The sequence below is a fragment of the Marmota monax genome, unplaced genomic scaffold (assembly GCF_021218885.2).
Source record: "Marmota monax isolate L192 unplaced genomic scaffold, Marmota_monax_Labrador192_F-V1.1 WCK01_AAM20220418_F8-fsc00023, whole genome shotgun sequence".
NCBI classification, from domain to species: domain Eukaryota; kingdom Metazoa; phylum Chordata; class Mammalia; order Rodentia; family Sciuridae; genus Marmota; species Marmota monax.
The window spans coordinates 1,789,450-1,810,433 of record NW_026692907.1 but is presented as its reverse complement, the minus strand read 5'-3'; the positions used below and the strand labels follow the sequence as shown (position 1 = coordinate 1,810,433).

The following is a 20,984-nucleotide window of genomic DNA, read 5'->3' as shown; positions in this document are numbered from 1 at the left end:
CTGGAAATCTAGACCAGGTCTGTGCACAAGTAAGGCAAGTGCACTACCACTGAGCCACATCCCCAGCTCCTTTGCCTGTCTATTGTTGAAATATGGACTTTCACTGGGCCCATGTAAATTTATTAGCACTTTTTTTTGTCTTTTCCATTATAGGAGAAATAGAATATAAACACCATAATATCAGTTAATTTCCCTCCTTTCATGTAGTCCATCAAGTAACCTTGTCTTTTTGTTTTCTGAAATGGAAAATATGACAAAAATGATGGCTGATGGGGCTGGGGATGTGGCTCAAGCGGTAGCGCGCTCGCCTGGCATGCGCAGGGCGCTGGGTTCAATCCTCAGCACCACGTAAAAATAAAATAAAAATGTTGTGTCTGCCGAAAACTAAAAAATAAATACTAAAAAATTCTCTCTCTCTCTTTAAAAAAAAAAAAAAATGATGGCTGAAGGGGGGCGCTGTAGCTCAGTGGCAGGGTGCTTGCTTAGCATGCATGAGGCAATGGGTTCAATCCTCAGCACCACATAGAAATAAATAAATAAAATAAAATAAAGGCATTCTGTCTATCTACAAATACAAATAAATAATTTTTTTAAAAAATGATGGCTGAAAATTCTGCCTGGTGATATAGCATCAAGAAATTCAAGCCAGCCTAACTCTAACCTAGAATATATGGGGCTAGTGTTTTACACTTTGGCCTTTAAAGAAAGACTGACTGATATACTTGGCTCTGTCTTAAGTTTAGACTAGTACCATTAAACAAGAGTAAATGAAAATATGAATCATTCACCAACCAGTAAAAGTACACCATCATAACAGAAGGGTGATTCAGGTTATTCCTGTGAAGCAAAATAATAACTTTTAAGGTGTGGGTTTAAAAATTTTGTTATTTTGTATGCACTAATTAATTTTTAATTTGGGAAAATGACTTTTTAATACTTTAGAAATTTTTCATTGTAGTCAGTTGGGAGACCTCTTACCTAAAGAAGACAATATAAAGAGCTCAATCACAGAAAACAAAACTCAGATTAATGGGCCATTTAAAGCTAGTCAAGAAACAGCAAAACAGATATAAAATCAACATGTTACTTGTTTCATAGAAGATGTATCGAGATAGGAGGAATTTCACAGAAAAGACAAAATAGCACTAATCTCAGATAAATGACACTGAACAAGTCAGGTCTAAGAATAATTAATTAAGAGAGTTTCTCAGGAAATTCTATATTCACTACAAGTAGTCAAGGTGATAGGAAAGACTTGGCCTGAGTTACCTCCCCTGAAATCTGAATCATTATCTGGCACATGAGTGAGTAGCAGGTACCTTGCCTCCTATGTCACCTTTCTTCTCATTTTTCTCCCCAAATAAACAATAATTTGTACAGGATCCACTGAAATAAGAGAGACAATAATGCTATTCCAATTACCTCTGCATGGAAAGCCCATACCTCTTCCTCCTTTACCTGGAAAACTCCTAATTTTTTTTCACAATTCAGCTCAAGGCAGATATTACATCTTTGAGGAAGACTTCTTAATTTTCAAATTGACCTAAATGATTCTTCTGTGTCCTCAGCATTATAGGTAGAACAATTAAATCTGAAATTCTTGGTTCCAAAAAATGGTTAAGATTTCAAAGCTTTTCAGATTTTGGAATATTTGCTTAAAATTTAACAATTGAGCATTCCTAATCTGAAAATCCAGAATCCATAATGCTCCAAAATCCAAAACTTTTTGAGCGTCACATTAGTGTCAAAAATTTTAGTTTTCAAAAGATTTTTGGATTTTCATATTAGGAATGCTCATGCTATACTTACTTCTATCTCAGTACTTGCTGCACTGTGCTACATTATGTGTTCCTGTGTTTGGATTTGTAGAATTTGGCCCAGAGACACAAATTCTGAATTGAATAAAAAGACATGAAGTTTAACTAAACTAATGTCTTAAACTGGTAATAGAAGAAAAAGCTTCAGTGGATCTATGTCTTACTACCTCTGAAAAGCACCACAGGCAAACGAGAGGTAAGATACTTGCTGTATTCTTCAAGTTCTACTCAGCTAGAATTTGGGCTTCTGGGGCTATGGTTTGAAATTTCAAGTATTCAAGAATTTTCTATATGGGCATTTACCCAATCTAGTCATCTGGCTACACCCTACACTGTTCTTCCTACACTCTGGTCACAAGCAACTTGGTCTTCCTGGAATGGCCTGCACATTCACATACGTTTCCACTGTTTTACTCAGATGTGAAATCCTATCTAGTTTTCAAGATACGATTTCACCGGGGACAATGGCACATGCCAGTAATCCAAGAGATTTGGGAGGTTGAGGCAGGAGTATCATCAGTTCAAAGTCAGCCTCAGCAACATAGCAAGACTCTAAGCAACTTAGCAAGACCCTGTCTCAAAAAAAAAAAAAAAAGTGCTAGGGATATGGGTCAAGGGTTCAATCCTTGGTACCAAAAAAAAAAAAAAAAAAAAAAAGTGATTTCAATGTCACCATCTCTTTGAAGTCTTGTCATGTATCTTTGTCCACACACCAATCTAGCTGGTAGAACTATTAATTTTCCTCAGGTTTCTGTGACATTTAATTACAGGTGTTTTATTTGTTGTTTGAGACAAGGTTTTGATATCTTGTCCACCCTGGCCTTGAATTCCTGAGTTCCAGCAATCCTCCTGCCTCTACCTCCCAAGTAGCTGAGACTTCAGGCATGTACCACCACACTCCACTAAATTAAATCATTTTAAATGTTATTATTTTATACTGAATACAGAAAAATACTTACTAAATGTATGTGGGTATAAAGCAGTGCATACAAATCAACTGTAAATCTTTACAGAATGATTCAGTGGCTTAGAGCTCAAGATGCTGTATTACTAAAAACCTTAAAGGCAATAGGCAGAACGCACTTTGAGTAACAGGTGCATAAAGAGTAACAATACAGGGATGGGGTTGTGGCGCAGTGGTAGAACTCTTGCCTTGAATATGTAAGGCATTGGGTTCAATTCTCAGCACCGCATATAAATAAATGAATAAAATAAAGGTTCATCAACAACTAAAAAAAAATTTTTTTTAAAGAATAAGAATACAACAAATACCTGTGTACCTACCACTCAGTTTAAGAAAACAAATGTATCACCAATAGGACCATTTACAAAATCTGTTTCCTCCCCTTGTTTCACTCTCATTTCCCCTGAGAGGAATCACTGTGTTTAGCAGTCCCTTACTTTAAAAAACAAAACAAAACAAAACTTATCTATTTATTTATTTAAATACTGGGGATTGAACCCAGGGGCACTTTACCACTGAGCCACATCCCCAGCCCTTTTTATTTTGTACTTTGAGATAGGGTCTCACCAAGTTGCCCAGGCAAGCCTTAAATTTATGATCCTCTGCCTCAGCCTCCCATGAATTGCTGAGACTACAGGCATGAACCAGTGCACCTGGAAGGTTTTTTGGTTTTGGGTTTTTTTTGTACTGGGGATTTAATCCAGGAATGTTTACCTCTGAACTACATCCCCAATCCTTTTCATTTTATTTTGAGACAAGGTCTTACTAAATTGCCTATGTGGAGCTCAAACTTCTGATCGTCCTGCCTCAGCCTCCCAACATACCCAAGACTACTGTATGCACGATCATACCTGAATCCTAATTTTTTAATTTAAATCTTCTCATTTTTTTCTTGATCAATTTTGCCAATGATTTATTATTATTAACAAGTACAAATATATAATTCTTGGCTTTGTTAACCTTCTCTAATCCAATGGTACATGTGGGTTTTTTTCATTAATTTTTATTCTTTTTTTTTTAAAGAGAGAGAGAGAGAGAGAGAGAGAGAGAGAGAGAATTTTTTTAATTTTTATTTTTTATTTTTTGGCGGACACAACATCTTTGTTTGTATGTGGTGCTGAGGATCAAACCCGGGCCGCACGCACACCAGGCGAGCGCGCTACCACTTGAGCCACATCCCCAGCCCCAATTTTTATTCTCTTTTTATAATTTCCTTCCTTCTACTTTGTTTTGAGTTTATTATCTTGTTTAAAACAAACAGGTTTATTCTTAGCTTTCTTCTACTAAGGGCAAATCCTTTTGGTGGGGTGGTAAGAGATTTATGTGTGGGGTCTTTCTTTTGTCATTTGCTTTCTAGAGGCTATGAAAACCAAAGCCTAAATTTCCTCTTGTTTGGCAACTGCTCTCAATGAGTGAATCTGGCTTTAATAGTTCAGTGACGAGTTTAAGGCTGTTATTTTTACTTGTTTTGGGGCCTCTGAGTTTTGTTTTTGCTGTTTTACTAATATGCCACTTACTGCTCAATTTCAAAAGAGCTAAATAATTCAAGTAGCATTTTTAGTATTTATCCTGAGAATAGGACATGTCATTTGGTCTACTATACAACTAGAAAAAGAAAACATATGTCCTACTCATTTCTGTTTGTACTGGGGGTTGAACCCAGAGGTGCTTAACTACTGAGCCATATCCTCAGCCCTTTTTTATATTTTTTTGAGACAGGATCTTCTCGAGTTGCTTACGCCTCGCTAAATTGCTGAGACTTGCTTTGAACTTGCAATCCTCCTGCCTCAGCCTCCCAAACCTGCTGGGATTACAGGCATGCACCACCATGCCCAGCTCTCCTACTTATTTCTACATCTCAGTATTTGACAGTGCCTAGTCCAAAATAAATCCTCCATGACTATTTACTGAAATTATTAAAACTCAAGATCTAGATGAAGGTGAGTTTTGTATGGTCTGCACTATTTCCCCCAATATATAGATTCTAAGGATGGAATTTATGCCTCACTTGTTCACTTCTCTATTGTCCTATACCGAGTCATACCACAAATTTATTACTGTACTGTTTCAAAAGGTATTTGAGCTTCTAGCCTTGGTTTGTTAAACTGAACTATATGGAGGTAGGAGATGGGTAAAAGGAGAAGCTAGAAGGCTTATTTGTATGGGAATTCACAGGAGCTTACCTGCTGGTGATTGGGAAAATGTTCCATGGCTTTGAGCAGCAAATGGGTTACATCAGCCAGGAGTCGAACAGGCATTCCTGCAGCAAGATCCTGCTTGGTTAAATTAAATACACAGGCGCTTGCAGCCAGTTGCACTGGCAAATTCATAGGGTGATTTCTCATTCCAGTAACTACAAGCTGAAAAATAATTAGTTCTCTTAATTTATCTTATAAATGCAAGCCCTTTTCACACCAAATTTAATTCATTGATCTATACTAATTTCAAAGATGTCTTAACTATGTTTTTTATCCTCGTGTGCAAAGAGCCTAGGATATTAGTAGTTACTCATAAACAGTTCCTGCTCACTTGGTCAAGGTAGATATCCAGTTCTTTGTATCTAGAGATTTTCCTGTACAGCAGATCTTTTCAACACATGTAATAAGATCTATTTGTAATCCTAAAACCTACTATATGGAAAGCAGTGAATGAATTTTCACTGACTTGAATGGTGACAAATTGTACCTTCAATTCCCAACTTTCCCCTCTTTGAGAAGAACACTGCTGAAGTTGTAATACAATAGAATCCATTCATTTCCTCCTGGCCTAGACAACTATTCCTCACCTTTCCCTTTCTCCTTAACCTCCCCAAGTCCTCCCCATTCCTCATTATCAGTGGAAGACATTGTTTTCAACTATACTAAGAAAACTGAAGCAATCAGGCAAGAACTTCAGATTTTCACTATTAAATGTTACCCTCTTACCTGCACACAGACATACATATGCAACCTTCTTACTGTTACCATAAATGATCTTTTTAGGCTTCTCTTTAAAGTTTATGCCTCCATTTATAAGCTAAATCATTCCCTTCTTTTCTACTCAAAGATATCACTTCAGCTGATCTCTGACACCTACATCAATTTTTTCTTTCTGTGCTGGGTCATTCATATGACCATACAAACAAGCTACTATTTTTCACTTCTTAAGAAAACAAAGCAAACAAAACTCTATTTAGTCAATTATCACTTTTTTTCTTTGTTATCTTTTGGAGCAAAATTCCTTATACAAAACACGTATATTTTAAAATTTCTACTCGTTCCATGAATAAATGAATGAGTTTTTTTTTTTCTAATTAATGGGTATGTCAAAAAAAAGACAATGCATATACAACGCATATACCAATATCCTCTAGTATCTATGGAGGGACTGACAAATCTTGGGGATAATATATTAAGGAATGAAATGTTACCGGTTCCTATCCAAGCACCATGTTTTCAAAATTTAAGATAGTTAGGAATTCAAATCAGTTCTGGCTCTGCCACTGACTTATTATTACTTAACCTTCTAGACCTTCAGTTTCACAATCTGCAAAATGATAAAATCTATTTCTTCAGATTGTTGTGCCCACTAAAAGAAGTTATTAAATATAATATAGTCCTATACTCACTATTCTTCAGAATTCAATGTGCATTAGAAATATCTTAATGGGTGGGTACTGGGGCTGGGGCTTAGTGGCAGAGCACTTGCCTGGCACATGTGAGGCACTGCGTTCAATCCTTAACACCACATATAAAAATAAGCAAACAAAATAAAGTCATGCTGTCCAACTACAAAAAAAAAAAAGAAAAAAGAAAGAAAGATCTTGTGGGCTTCTCAGGTGTGGTGGCATACACCTGTATTCCCAGGTACTTGGAGGTCTGAAGCTGGAGAATCCCAAGTTTGAGGCCAGTATGGGCAACTTAGTGAGAACCTATCTCCAAATAAAAAAAGGCTGGGGATGTAGCTTAGAAATTGATTGCCCTGGGTCAACTCCCCAGTACTGAAGAAAAAAGAAAACATCTTGAGGGTTTATTAAAATGCAGATTCATGTACCCATCTATCCCTATCAAATTTAAATTTCTTTGTGAGATTCACAAATATAATTTTTTTATAGTATTGGAGAATTGAACCAAGGGGTGTTTTAGCACTGAATATATCCACAGCCTTTTCATTTTTTATTTTGAGATAGAGTCTTGCTAAGTTGCCCAAGCTGGCCTTAAACTTGCTATCTTCTGTCTCAGTTTCCCAACTCACTGGGTTTACAGGCTTCTACCACCGTGCCTAGTCACAAATGTGATTTTCATTTCAGATTTTTTGGTACCAGAGATTGGTAGTTCTACCACTGAGCTACATCCCCAGTCCTTTTGATTTTTCATTTTGAAAAAGGGTCTTATTAAGTTGCATGGGAAAATGGCATAAAAAAATGCATTAAGGAATTCTCATATTGCATTTCTAAAAAAATTCTTTAAGTGGGAAGCAATACAAGGCTGATATACAATGCAGTGTACTGATTCCAGTCATATACTTTCATTTTTTGGGGGGGGGCGGGGGGATATCAGGAATTAAGCCCAGGAACACTTAACCACTAAGCCATATCCACAGAGCCCTTTTTATTTTTTATTTTGAGACAGGGTATTGCTAAGTTGATGAGGCTGGTTTTGAATCTGCGATCCTCCTGCCTCAGCCTCCCAAGTCACTGGGATTACAGGCATGGACCACAGTGCCCAGATTATTTTCATTTTTTACTAGAGCTGGTGATAAAATGTCAGCGTGATCTCTAGTTTTAGGCAGTTGAATATTACTAGAAAGCATTTACATTTCTTAATGAGACCTTCATACAACTTCCATTACACTAGGCAGCTTTCATTTATAGCTAATAATTGAAATCACAGATCATTAATTCCATTATAAATAAAAATTAAAGACTAAATGCAAATTTTCTTAGAAAATCCTCATCTACCAGGGAGATAGTTTCAAATTTTTCATAACTCTTACCTTTAAAATTTCTGGTTTTGTTTTTTCCATCACATGAGTCAGGCTAAAAAGGTGAAATAGAGCTTCTCGGACAAAAAATGCCCTTTCGCTGTACCGCTTCAGTGCTTCTGCAATCTGAGTTTCATTGGCTTCTCCAGACACCTTTGAACACAACCAAAAGATTAACTTTCAGACTTCTTTTCAACCCTCTACATTTCTCTATCTAAACAACCACTCTAAAGATGACATCCAGGATAGTCATGTAAGACGAAACAAATGGGAATGATTACTTTCTAACCCATCCTGAATAGTCATCCTAAAGAGATGTACATTAAATAGGCTCAGAACCAAGTATAAACCGATAGGGAAAATTTTCTGTATTGTACCTAAAATAAATTTCAAGATATTTAACACTATTTATAAGGCCTTACCATGCCATGAGGTTCTTATCTGCCTCTTTGTGTGATACCGAAGACTAAACCCAAAGGCACTTTACCACTGAACTACATCCCTCAGACTTTTTTATTTTTATTTATTTATTTTTGACACAGGGTCTTGTTAAATTACCAAGGCCTGGGTTGGGGATGTGGCTCAAGTGGTAGCGTGCTCGCCTGGCATGCGTGCGGCCCAGGTTCGATCCTCAGCACCACATACAAACAAAGATGTTGTGTCCGCCGAGAACTAAAAAATAAATATTAAAAAATTCTCTCTCTCTCTCTCTAAAAAAAAAAAAAAAAAAATTACCAAGGCCTGGAACCTGTGATCCTCCTGCCTCAGCCTCCACAGTAGCTGGGATTACAAGTGTGTGCCACCATACCGGGTGTCTCTTTTACAGGGGTAGCGGGTGCTGGGGATTGAATCCAGGGCCCTATGTATCTCATGCATGCTAGGCAAGCAATCTACCATGGGCCTATACTCCCAGCCCACTTACCTGCCTTTTAATGTAACTTTTTCCCCCTTGCTCACAATGCAGCATCAACCCTTTTTTTTTTTTTAAATATTCGTTTATTTTTTAGTTGTTGTTGGACACAATATCTTTACTTATTTGTATGTGGTGCTGAGGATCGAACCAAGGGCCTCACTTGTGCTAGGCAAACACTCTACCGCTGAGCCACAACTCCAGCCCGCAGCATCAACCCTTTTTCTAATTTTTCATTAAGCTAAGCTCTTTCTCAACAAAATACCATTATAAATAATAATAAACTCTGAAACCTTCCATTCTCTCTTTGCTTGACTAATTTCTAATTATCCTTCCTAACTCAATCACTTCTTTTTTTTTAATATTTATTTTTTAGTTGTAGGTAGACACAATACCTTTATCTTATTTTTAATGTGGTGCTGAGGATGCATGAACCAAGTGCCTCATGCATGCTAGGCAAGCAACCTCTAAACCACAAACCCCAGCCCCTCAATCACTTCTTTAGAGACCTTCTGATCTAAGTCATCTCTTTCATAGCTATTATAATCTTCCCACTAGACTGACCCATTCACCACTGTGCCCCATGTCTAGCATTATGCTTAGCTCAAAATAAGCACAATAGGTATTCATCAAATAAATTTATTAATTTTCCAGATTTTTCAAGCTCTCTAAGAGGTCTGTTCAAAATTAAGTCTACGTAGGAATTTTTTATTTATACAGGTTAACATACTTATCTTAAACTGTGATTCAGGTACCATTGGATTACCAAATATAAATAACAGGAAGTGGCTCTTGTAAAAGTAATCCAACTATAAGTAGAAAAAAAAAAAAGACTAAAATATCACCATAATCCCCAGTGAATTAATAGTTCTAGGTATTGAGCTCCAATAGCTGTTAATATTACAGAAAAAAATAACAATTTTTTTCATTAGCACCAAAAATAATAACAACATAAATAATCAAATACTTAAACTCAATAACTAAGTTTCATATATGAGATATTCATACTGGAAAAATGCAGCTTTGAAGAAATGAAAGAATGTATCATAGGTGACATTTCAACCATTGAAATGATATACCACAAAGGTCTAAAATGAATTGGACTGTAATACTGACATATGCCAAGTGACACAAGGGTACACATTAAGTGTTTTTAATATTATAGAGACAACAATGGAAGTTCCTCTTTTTTTTTTTTTTTTAAACACATTTGGAAATTGAACCCAGGGGCACTCTACCACTGAGCTATACCCCCAATCCTTTTGTTATTATTTATTTGCTTACTTAGTCTGTTTTCAGTACTAGAGGTTTAACTTAGGGGTGCTTTACCACTAGTCCTTTTAATTTTTTATTTTGAGATTCAGTCTCACTAAATTGCTGAGGCTAACCTCAAACATGTGATCCTCCTACTTCAGCCTCCTGCTTCACTGGAATTATAGGTATGCACCACCACGCCAAGCTACAAAATGACTTTTAGAGTTTCTATTTATGCATAATACACACAAAAAAATTGATTTTGACATAAATAAGCAGTGATAAAATTTTTCAGTTTGTTCAGTTCTTTTTGAAGCACCCTGAACTTTTTCTTGTAGGTTCAGAAACACACTGAAATGTGAAATGAAAAAGACTGCAAGAAGTAAAATATTTAACAATAATCTCAGTTGAACTTCATTTACTCATATTTGGTTGTTTCAACCACTTTGTAAATTTCCTATATTAATTACAACCTCAAATTACATTTCAATACAAAACTAAAGAACTTTTAATTACTGGAATATTAAAATCTTTAAACAATTTCATGTTTTATTTAGTGATCAACACTCCTCTAGCTACTAATAAACCCTCAAATTGTGTAATCTGGGTCTTAAAACTATGATCATCTTCAATCAATTTCATTTGCTAAGTCAAAAAATAAGTACCACTGTGCATGGTGACACCTGCCTGTAATCTCAGCAGTTTGGGAGGCTAAGGCAAGAGGAATTCAAGTTTAAGGATAGTCTCAGCAACTTAGTGAGGACTTAAGCAACTTAGTGAGACCCCATCTCAAAATTTGAAAAATAAAAATGGCTGGGGATATGACTCAGTGGTTAAGTACCCCTGGGTTCAACATCCAGTGCCCAAAAAAAAAAAAAAACTATCTTAGGGGGTCATGGGAAGAATGGAGGAACTTTGGATTGGGCAAAGGGGAGGGTAGGTTATGAGAGTAGGAAAGATGGTGGAATGAGATGGACATCATTAGCCTAGGTACATGTATGATTGCACGAATGGTGCACCTCTACACCGTGTATAACCAGAGAATTGAAATATTGTGCTCTATTTGTGTATGAGAATTGAAATGCATTCTGCTGTCATGTACAAATAAAAGTAGAAGTAGAACAAATAAATAATAATTAAAAAAAAGAACTACCACAAAAATGTATCTTTGTATACTAGTTTTTTCAAACTGTTTAAAAATAGAGAAACAATTCTTAGCCACTAAATTAAGCCTTACTAATATATGGATTAAAACTAAGTTTTAACATACTTACAACAAATTTTCTTACATACTAAAAACAATTTTTATTTTTCAGTGCTGGGGATTGAAGCCAGAACGTCATACTAGGCACATATTCTACCACTATGCTAAACCCATAGCCTATAGTTGGGACTACAGGCACTCACCATCTCATCAGAGACAAAAGAACAAATTGTCTTATAGTACTCCACATAACTGTATTGAAGCTTTTTATTTTTAAACTGGGAACTGAACCCAGGAGTGCTCTATCCGTGAGCTACTTCCCGAACCCTTTTTCCTTTATATTTTTGAGATAGGGTCTTGCTAAATTGAAGATGCTGGCCTCAAATTTGCCATCCTTCTGCCTCAGGCTCCTGAGTAGTTGGGAATTCAGACATCTGCCACTGCACCTGGCAAAAAAAGCTATTTTTAAATTTGTCTGTCTCCTCTCCACTAGACTAGCATTGAAGAGCTAGACATCCCCCCAACATCTGTTTTTCTTTCTTTCTTTCATAATACTGGTGATTGAACAGTGAAGTTCTACTACAGAGCTATGCCCCTAGCCTCTTCGTTTTTTCTTTTTTTTCCCCCAGGGCTAAGGACTGAACCCAGGGCCTTGCGCAAGCACTCGGCCACTGAGCTAAACCCCCAAGCCCCCTTTGATTTTATGTGTTTTTCTATTTTTTTAATTTATTTGTACCAGGGATTGAACCCAGGGGTGCTTAACCACTGAGCACATCCCCACCCCACCACCCTTGGTTTTGTTTTGTTTTGGGTACCAAGGATTGAACTCTGGGGCACTGTTGACCACTGAGCCACATCCCCAGCCTTATTTTGTATTTTATTTAGGGACAGGGTCTCACTGAGTTGCTGAAGCTGGCTTTAAACTCATGATACTCCTATCTAAGCCTCCCAAACCACTGGGATTACAGGCATGCACCAACATGCCCGAAACCCCTTTTATATTATTTCCAGGATTACTTAGTACTAAACTATGGCTCATAACTCCTGAGAATCATTGGAAATCTGCAAATCCCAATGTTTAGCTCTATATCTGTTTGGGTGCTAAAAAATTTTTTCCAGGAAATATAGGTATAAGACCTAACAATCAACCTGGGTGTGGTGGTGCATACCTACAATCCCAGCAACTCTGGAGGCTGCAATAGTCCAGCACTGAATCCAGTGCTAGAGTATCCTTGGGTTCAATCCCCAATACCACAAAAACAAATAAATATGTATAGATTTATAAAAAATAAATATATCTATAAAAAGTGTTTTTGTGTGGGTGTGATACTGGGGATTGAACCAAAGGCCTTGTACATGGTAAGCAAGTGCTCTATTACTGAACTACATCTTCAGTCCTTAAACAGTGGTTCTTGACTTTGGTTGAATGTTCATTACCTAAGGAACTTTAAAAAAACATTGAGGGGCTGGGGATGTGGCTCAAGTGGTAGCGCGCTCGCCTGGCATGCGTGCGGCCCGGGTTAGATCCTCAGCACCACATACAAAGATGTTGTGTCCGCCGAAAACTAATAAATAAATAAATAAATAATCTCAATCTCTCTCTCTAAAAAAAAAAATATATATTGATTCCAGGGTCTCACCTTTATATACATTATTCCCTCTGCCTGGAATACTGTCAAGCTACTCACCCTTAGGACCTCTATTTTTCAGAAAAGCCTTAAATTAAACCAATTCTCTCTGCTAAACATTCCCATACACAGTATTGGGTATTATGTAGATTACTTACACAGTTTAAATAAATAAAAATGTATAGTTGGGTGAGGTGGCACATACCTATAATCCCAATGATTTGGGAGGCTAAGCCAGGAGGATTCCAGTTCAAGGATCAGCGTTGGCAACTTAGGCCCTAAACAATTTAGCTAGACCCTGTCTCAAAATTAAAAATTAAAAAAAAAAAAGAAAAAAGGACAGGGGATGTAGCTTAGTGGTAAAACCCACCTGAGTTCAACCCTAGTACCAATAAATAAATAAATGAATAAAATGTATAAACATATTTGTGACCATAACACCACTATTCCTTAGAAGCAGATTCTGTATTTTATTCATTTTTGAATCCCAAGCTGTACCAAGATCAACTAATGTTTGTTAAATTTAAACTATTAGTCATTAGAAACATTAAGAAAAAATTTTCCAGGCATGGTATTGCAAATCTGTAATTCCAGCAACTCAGGAAGCTAAGGCAGGAGGATCACAAGTTTGAGACCAGCCTGGGCAATTTAGCAATACCCTGTCTCTATTTTTCTAATAAAAATAGAAAAGGGCTTGCAATGTAATTCAGTGGTAGAGCACCCCTGAATTTAATTCCCAGTACCAAAAAAAAAAAACAAAACAAACAAACAAACAAAATTCCCACTTCTACTATGGAGATTTCTTCAGAGAACTTAATTTACCTTTGGGTATTCAATTTAATAAGGGGTATTTTTAGTTTCATTGAAGTGATCCATTACGAATGATATATTGATATGGTTCAAAATATATAAACATTATAACAGTAAGACCTAATGTTTAACCAGGACCTACTACATGACTTGCACTTGGCTTTTTTTTTTTTTTGGCCAAAATTTGGGATTAAACCCAGGATATTCTACCACTGAACTTCATCTCCAGCTTTTTATACTTTGTATTATGAGTCAGGATCTCACTATATTGCCAAGGGTAGCCTCGAACTTGCAATCCTTCTGCCTTAGCATCCCAAGTAGCTGGGATTAGAGGTATGAGCAGTTGTACCTGCCTCACAATTACAATTATTAATCTTCAGAAGAATACTGCAAGGTAGGAATAGTATCTATTTTACAAATAAGGAAATAGAAACAGAGAGGTTATGCTATAACTCACTCTGGATCATGAAGCAAGAAAGCTGGGCTTTTTCTTAGGACTCTGACTCTAAAGTAAGCTTTACTATACATACCCTATTTCATGAATGTATTTCATATATCAGTCATCTTAATAGAGTCTTATACCACCAAGACACAGGTCAGCTTGACAAAAATAATACATTTTTAAGGTCTAACCTTCAAAGGCCCTTCGCCTGTGAGAAATTCAGAGTAACCAGCATCAGTGGCCAGCAAACCTACAAACTGCATGCTGGGCCGTTGTTGTATAAAGGCTTCAACAGCTTTATCTGTCACATGCTTTCTCCCAGAAACATCCAGGGAGACAAGATTGGGTAGGATATCCTTTTGTTCTAGTAAGCGAAGAGCTATGTCTGATGTAAACTGTTTATCATCTGAGATATCAAGATGATTCAGATGTTTTAGTTCCCGAACAACATCCAGTATCTGGGTAGTTGTCATTTTTAAACATTTCAAGTGGTGCATGGTTAAAGACTTGAGTCGGTCTTTGCAGGCCAGGAGGGCAGTGATGTCTGTGATTGAGGTGTTAGAAATATCCAGGCTCTCTAATCTTGGTAATGAGGCAACTTCAGCCAGATCTTCATTGTAAAAGAGAACATTGGTGATGCTTAGAGCTCGAAGGCCAGAAAGACGGCTGAAGCACCGCTCATAAGGATCCTCAAGGGAGAGAGTTAATGAGTTCAGCACTAAGCACTGAAGATTTTGCTGGATCCATTTGTTACTGCCAAGCCCACTGATAATGTCTGTAATGGTGATGTCAGCATTCACACCTGTGGCATCAAGTTCCACTAACTTGTGGTGGCAGAAGGCTTTCCGGAAAGCAACAGCAGAGATCTTTGCCTTGCGAATGCAAGCTCGCTTTAAACGCATCTGGTTGCCTCTAAAAATACCCACAGTTCCATCGTTCAGTAGACCTGCGGAAAAACAAGCAGAATTTTAACTTCGAAAAACAGCTAAGAAGAGCTAAAACTTCCATCATACTTTACATTTCCAATGTGCTCCCCCATTCAACTGTATCTCATTTGATACAATTCAGTGAGGATACTTTTGTCTATAATCATATGAGAATATTATTGTCTACAATTTACAAATGAGTAAAATAGGCCTCAGAAAGAGGCTTTCCAGGGGCTGGGATTGTGGCTCAGCAGTAGAGCGCTCGCCTAGCACGGGTGGGACCCAGGTTCGATCCTCGACACCACATAAAAATAAAGGTATTGTGTTGTGTCCATCTACACCTAAAAAAATAAATATTAAAAAAAAAAAAGAAAAGAAAGAGGCTTTCCAAAATCATGGAGGTAGCAAGTGCAGATTCAAGACTGTGGTAAACATGACTGATATCTATTAACATCTGTTTCTCCTCACCTTTCTAGACCCATAGACAGACAGCTATACATACCAGCCCTCCCGTGGACTTAGGGAGGGAACTTGTGCTAATTCTGGTCAATGGTGTGTAAGCTGAAGCACCTGAGACCCAGTGCATAGTTTTTCATGCTAGCTTCTCCTGCTATGGCAATGAGAAGGCTTCAGGTTCTAAAGAACTAAATTTGCTGGGTGCAGTGGTACATGCCTATAATTCCAGCAACTTGGGAGGCTGAGGCAAAAGGATCACAAGTTCAAGGCCAGCCTCAGCAATTTAGAAAGACCCTAAACAACTTAGCGAGATCCTGTCTCAAAATAAAAAGGGCTGGGGATGTAGCTCAGTGGTAAAGTACCCCTGGGTTAAATCTCCAGTAACAAATAAAATAAAAATAAAGAGTGTAAATTTAAAGGGTTAAAGTTTGGATACTAGGAGACATGGAACAAAACCCTCAATGGACTTCATTTCCAACCTATCCTTTAAATTGGTACAACATATTATTATACAAACCCATATACTTAGCACATATATAATGTCTATAATTCATTATTAAACCACTAGCTACACCTGAAACCTTATTAAGAGGGGTTAGGAGTTATAGACCCTCACTGTCAGATGAATGCCAATCAAGTAGACACAGAAATTTCTTGAGGTCCCTTAGAGATTTACCTGCCTACCAATCAATAGATACTTTGGAGCCATATCTCAACAACATCACGTAAACTAAACAGTATCTACTGTGAAATAAGTAACAGTCATGACAATAAAAGGTAGTCTAAGAGATGGGGTAAATGAGCAGCTGGACAAGATAAATAAGTAGCCTGGGTTTGAACCTCAAATCAGTTAGTTCCAATATCTATTTGATATTTGACACTGAACAATTCCTTATTCACAAAATATGAATAATTATATTTCCCTCACAGGGATTGCTATGAAAATTAAATAATACAGTGTACATAAAAAAAATTCTAAAACTTAAAACACTACATAAATGCCATTAATTATATTTGAAGGAAATTTTCCTAAATATCTTTGTGGGTTTTTCTGTTTTTGTTGTTTGGTGGTGCAGGGGATTGAACCCTCAAACTTGCAATCCTCCTACTTCAGCCTCCCAAATCACTGGGATTATAGGCATGTGCCATCTCACCCAGTCTATCTTTGCCTTCTTTCAAACATCAGCAAAATAAAGACTCATCTAGCTTTTCCTATGACCAAAAATTATTGCTAAATGATACTTTGCTGTCATACTAATCACTTATGTTACTAGTTGGCAGCCTTTCTCCTTCAGATTTGCAGTTCTTAATTTGCTACTGTCAGAGAATCAAGATTAGATTTTATGTATTTAACAATCAATGCTGAACGTGGTGGCACACACCTGTAATTCCAGCAGCTCAGGAGGCTGAGACAGGAGGATCGTGGGTTCAAAGCCAGCCTCAGCAATAGCAAGGTGCTAAGCGATTCAGTGAGACCTGGTCCCTAAATAAAATATAAGATAGGGCTGGGGATGTGGCTCAGTGGTTGGGGGTCCCTAGGTTCAATCCCCAGTACTCAAAAAAAAAAAAAAAAAAAAGAATCAAGGGGTTGGGGTAGAGCCCAGGGGTAGAGCTCTTGCCTAGTATATGTGAGGCTCTGGGTTCAATTCTCAGCACCACATATAAACAAATAAATAAACAAAAATAAAGGTCCATCAATGACTAAAAAAAAAAAAAAATGAATATGCTTCAGGAGTTCAACAGAGTATACGAAAAAAATTTGAGAAGGAGGGTAGAAGGGCGGGCATGAACAAAATTTACCAAGTGCTACATCCATGTATGCTATGTCCACATATGAATATACCACAATAAATCTATACACATATATACATGCATATATTTATAATGTACTCATTAAACTAATAATAATGACAATAATAATAATAATAATAATAGAAAGAGTCCAATAGAGCAGAGCAAGATGATCAGAGGGAGGGAAGAGGGGTACTGATACAATGAGTAAAGACTATGACAACAGAATCATAGATCCTAATATATAAAATCCCTTAGTATCATAATTATTTTAATGAAGACTGCTATCAGTATAATCAATCCATTAAATGGGTAAATAATTTTTTTGTTTTATTTTGCTTTTCTTTGTTACTGGGGATTAAACTCAGAGATGCCCTACCACTGAGATACATCCCCAACCTTTTTTATTTTAACTTTGAGAAAGGATTTTGCTAAATTGCTTAGGCTGGCCTCAATCTTGTAAATCTCTTGCTTGTAAATCTCCTGAGTTGCTGGGATTACAGGTGTGCGCCGCTGTGCCCAGCAAATAAATTTAAAAAAATGTTAAGAGTACATGTTAAGTACTTTCTAAAATCAAAATGCTATTAGAAAATGCATGGTATTTCCAAAAATTAAAAAAAAAAAAAAAGAAAGAAAGAAAAGGAAAAAAAAAAAGTAGTAGTTTCAGTACTGGGAATTGAACCCAGGACCTCACACATGCTAGGCAAGCACTCTGTCACTGAGCTACATCTCCACTCCTTTTCTAAATTTTATTTTACTTTGAGACAGAATCTGGTTACCCAAGCTGACCATGAACTTGTGATCCTCCTGTCTCAACCTTCTAAGTGGCAGGGATTTACAGGAATGCTCCATCAAGGCCCAGTGGTATTACCAGTTTTCATAGTATGATTGTTTTTTTGTATTTTATGAAAAATTTCAAACACAAGAAAATTTATGAAACAACTTTTTAAAGTTCTGACATGAACTAGCAAGATGGAGTTTTATTTGCATATTCAATTGCATCCACAATAAATCAATTCAAGATGGATATGATTTTTACAAAGATGTTAAATAATTCAGAACTTTTTTGGAGGTGGGTACTACAGAGCTACATCTACATCCCCAATCTATTTTTTTTATTTTTTCTATTTAATTGTATATGACAACAGAATGTATTTTAATTCATCGTACACAAGTGAAGTACAACATTACAATTCTCTGGTTGTTCACAGTGTAGAGACACACCATTTGGGCAATCATACATGTAGCTAGGGTAATGATGTCCATCTCATTCCATCATCATTCCTATCCTCCTAACCCCACCCTACCCTACCCTTTGCCCCATCCAAAGTTCCTGCATTCTTCCCATGCCTCTGCCCCCGCCCCCATCATAGATCACAATCCACTAATCAGAGAAAACATTCGGCCTTTAGGTTTTTGGATTGGCTTCTGTTGTTGTTGTGTAGATGGGCACAATATCTTTTATTTATTTATTTTTATGTGGTACTGAGGATTGAACCCAGTGCCTCACATGTGCTATGCAAGTGCTCTACCATTGAGCTACAGCCCCAGCCCTTGGCTTTTTTTTTTAAGTCAGGGTCTCTTTAAATGACATTAATTTGTGATCTTTCTGCTTCAGCTTCTTCACTCACTGGGATTACAGGCCTATGCCACTGTGCCTGGTCAACTTTCCATTTTAAAAGTCAGAAACAGAAATCATTTTTTCATAATACTGTATGACTCTCTCACTGTCAAATTCAGATATAAGGTATTGGGGCTGGGGTACAGTGGCTCAGTGGTACAGTGCTAGCATGTGTGAGGCTCTGGGTTCCATCCTCAGCACCACATATAAATATATAAAATAAAGGTCCATCTACAATAAAAAAATATTTATATAAGGCTGAGGTTAGGGCTCAAAGGTAGAGTCTTTGCCTATAATGCATGAAGCACTGGGTTTGATCCTCAGCACCACATAAAAATAAATCAAAGGTATTGTGTCCACCTACAAGTAAAAAATAAATATTTTTTAAAAATTTATATATATTTATATACCGTGTGTGTATGTGTGTGTGTGTGTGTGTGTGTGTGTGTGTGTAAGGTATTTTATTCCTTAGACTTATAAATGAACATTGTAGACTTAGAGAAGTTATTTCTGACCTAAGAATGGTTTCTCAAAGAAAAGCAAACCAAAACAAAAAAAGCTACTTGCCAAAATTAGAAAAGAAAAATACTTTTCCTAAATTCCAGTTAAGGTGGCTCAGTGGTAGTGAGCTTGCCTCGCATGTGTGAGGTACTGGATTCAATCCTCAGCACCATATAAAAACAATAAACAAAATAAAGGTATTGTGTCCATCTACAACGAAAAAATAATACTAAATAAATTACACAGTTAAGAGTCAAGACAAGTAAAAATAAATGAATTCCTTTTTCTAGAACTGGGCTTATCTGGAGTGTTATTTCTAAGAAAATAATTTAATGTCAACAATAATACTTCAAAATCCAATTCCAATTATTAGCACATAATTTTTGTTTTCTGTTTTTGTTTTTGTTTTTTACCATGAAATGCCATGGTCTGAAGCAGTCGATCAGCCACCTCCTGTGGAAATACTCCAGGTTCCTGCAGACATAATGTTCCATCTTGTCTTGCTGAACAGAATTTCTCAAGGTGTGTGGTCAGGAAACTCAAGCAGATATCAAGTAAGGAATAGGGAGATGCCTCCTCCTTGGAGTCCAGGAAGAAACATGGAACACAAAAGGGAACAAGTTAGTTTCCAGAAAAGTCCAGAACAAAAGATTGATTTACTCATTCAACAAGCCATAGGCAGTAGATACTTTGTTAGGCAGTAAGAATACAATGTGTGTCTGGAAGCAATGGCAGCACACCTATAATCTCAAATCACTTGGGAGACTGAGGCAAGAATATCTCAAGTTCAAAGCCAGGCTCAGCAAATTAGTGAGTCACTGTCGCAAAATAAAAAATAAAAAGGGCTGGCAATGTGGCACAGTGGTTAAGCACTCCTGGGTTCAGAACACAATATGTGACCTATGTTCTCAGAATTTAAAAGAGAAACACTGAAACAAACATGTATACACAGTCTCCAGTACTACAACAGTGGACACATTAGGTACTATGTATAAATTGTTGAAGGGTTCTAAGCATTCAGGGGTGATCAGTCAAGACCTCAGAGGCATAGTAGATTAATTTTCCTAAACTATCACTCATGATTTCCCTACTCAATCTTCAATGGACTCTCACAGGCCTAAAGACAAAAAACCTAACATTGTTAGATTGATATCTTGAGTTCTTCCAAAATCTATCCCTAATTTACTTTTCAACATAATCTCCCACAAAATTTCCATTCTAACCTGATGGTTCAAATATGACAAATTCATTTGGACAAAAGAGTATATTCTCAAAGTAATATTTTCAAAAAAGGAAAAATTTAACCCAGTTATTCCAGTGTAAGGAATAAAGCAGCCAAAACTTAACTGAAAGGGATTTTTTGTAGGATTAAACTTAGGGCCTCATACTTGCTAGGCAAGTGCTCTATCACTGCACTATACCCTCAGCCCAAATGTAAGGGCTTTAACTGCAGAAATAAACACTCTAAATGTTCCCAGCAATAAAATATGGTTAAAATATAATTACATTTAACCATCTAGTAGGTACTTTCTGTATGATTGTGCTAAGCATTTTATAAGATACATACTATTTCATTTGTTCCTCACCCTTCTTTTGCAAAGTAGTCAAGTATTCTCTTCTTGTTTATATGACTAAAAACATGTTCATAAACAACATCTTTCTCAGCATTACACACAATAGTAAATGGCAAAATATGGC

General features: G+C 36.7%; 1 protein-coding gene across 3 annotated transcripts in view; it reads right to left on the bottom strand.

The window, feature by feature from the left end:
* Positions 1-20,984, bottom strand: part of Zyg11b (zyg-11 family member B, cell cycle regulator) — a 71,258-nt gene that overhangs the window by 32,118 nt on the left and 18,156 nt on the right. Inside the window, exons 1-5 of one of the 3 annotated variants that reach the window (XM_058581465.1) lie at positions 19,700-19,835; positions 16,756-16,856; positions 14,183-14,937; positions 7,756-7,896; positions 4,965-5,141 (exon numbers count right to left, since the gene is read on the bottom strand). In XM_058581465.1, coding sequence (XP_058437448.1) covers positions 4,965-5,141; positions 7,756-7,896; positions 14,183-14,893 — 1,029 coding nt within the window. In that variant the 5' untranslated portion in view covers positions 14,894-14,937; positions 16,756-16,856; positions 19,700-19,835. Of the gene's footprint in view, positions 1-4,964; positions 5,142-7,755; positions 7,897-14,182; positions 14,938-16,755; positions 16,857-19,699; positions 19,866-20,984 lie in introns of those variants that run through there. The other 2 variants (XM_046450876.2, XM_058581464.1) reach the window with 2 other exon arrangements.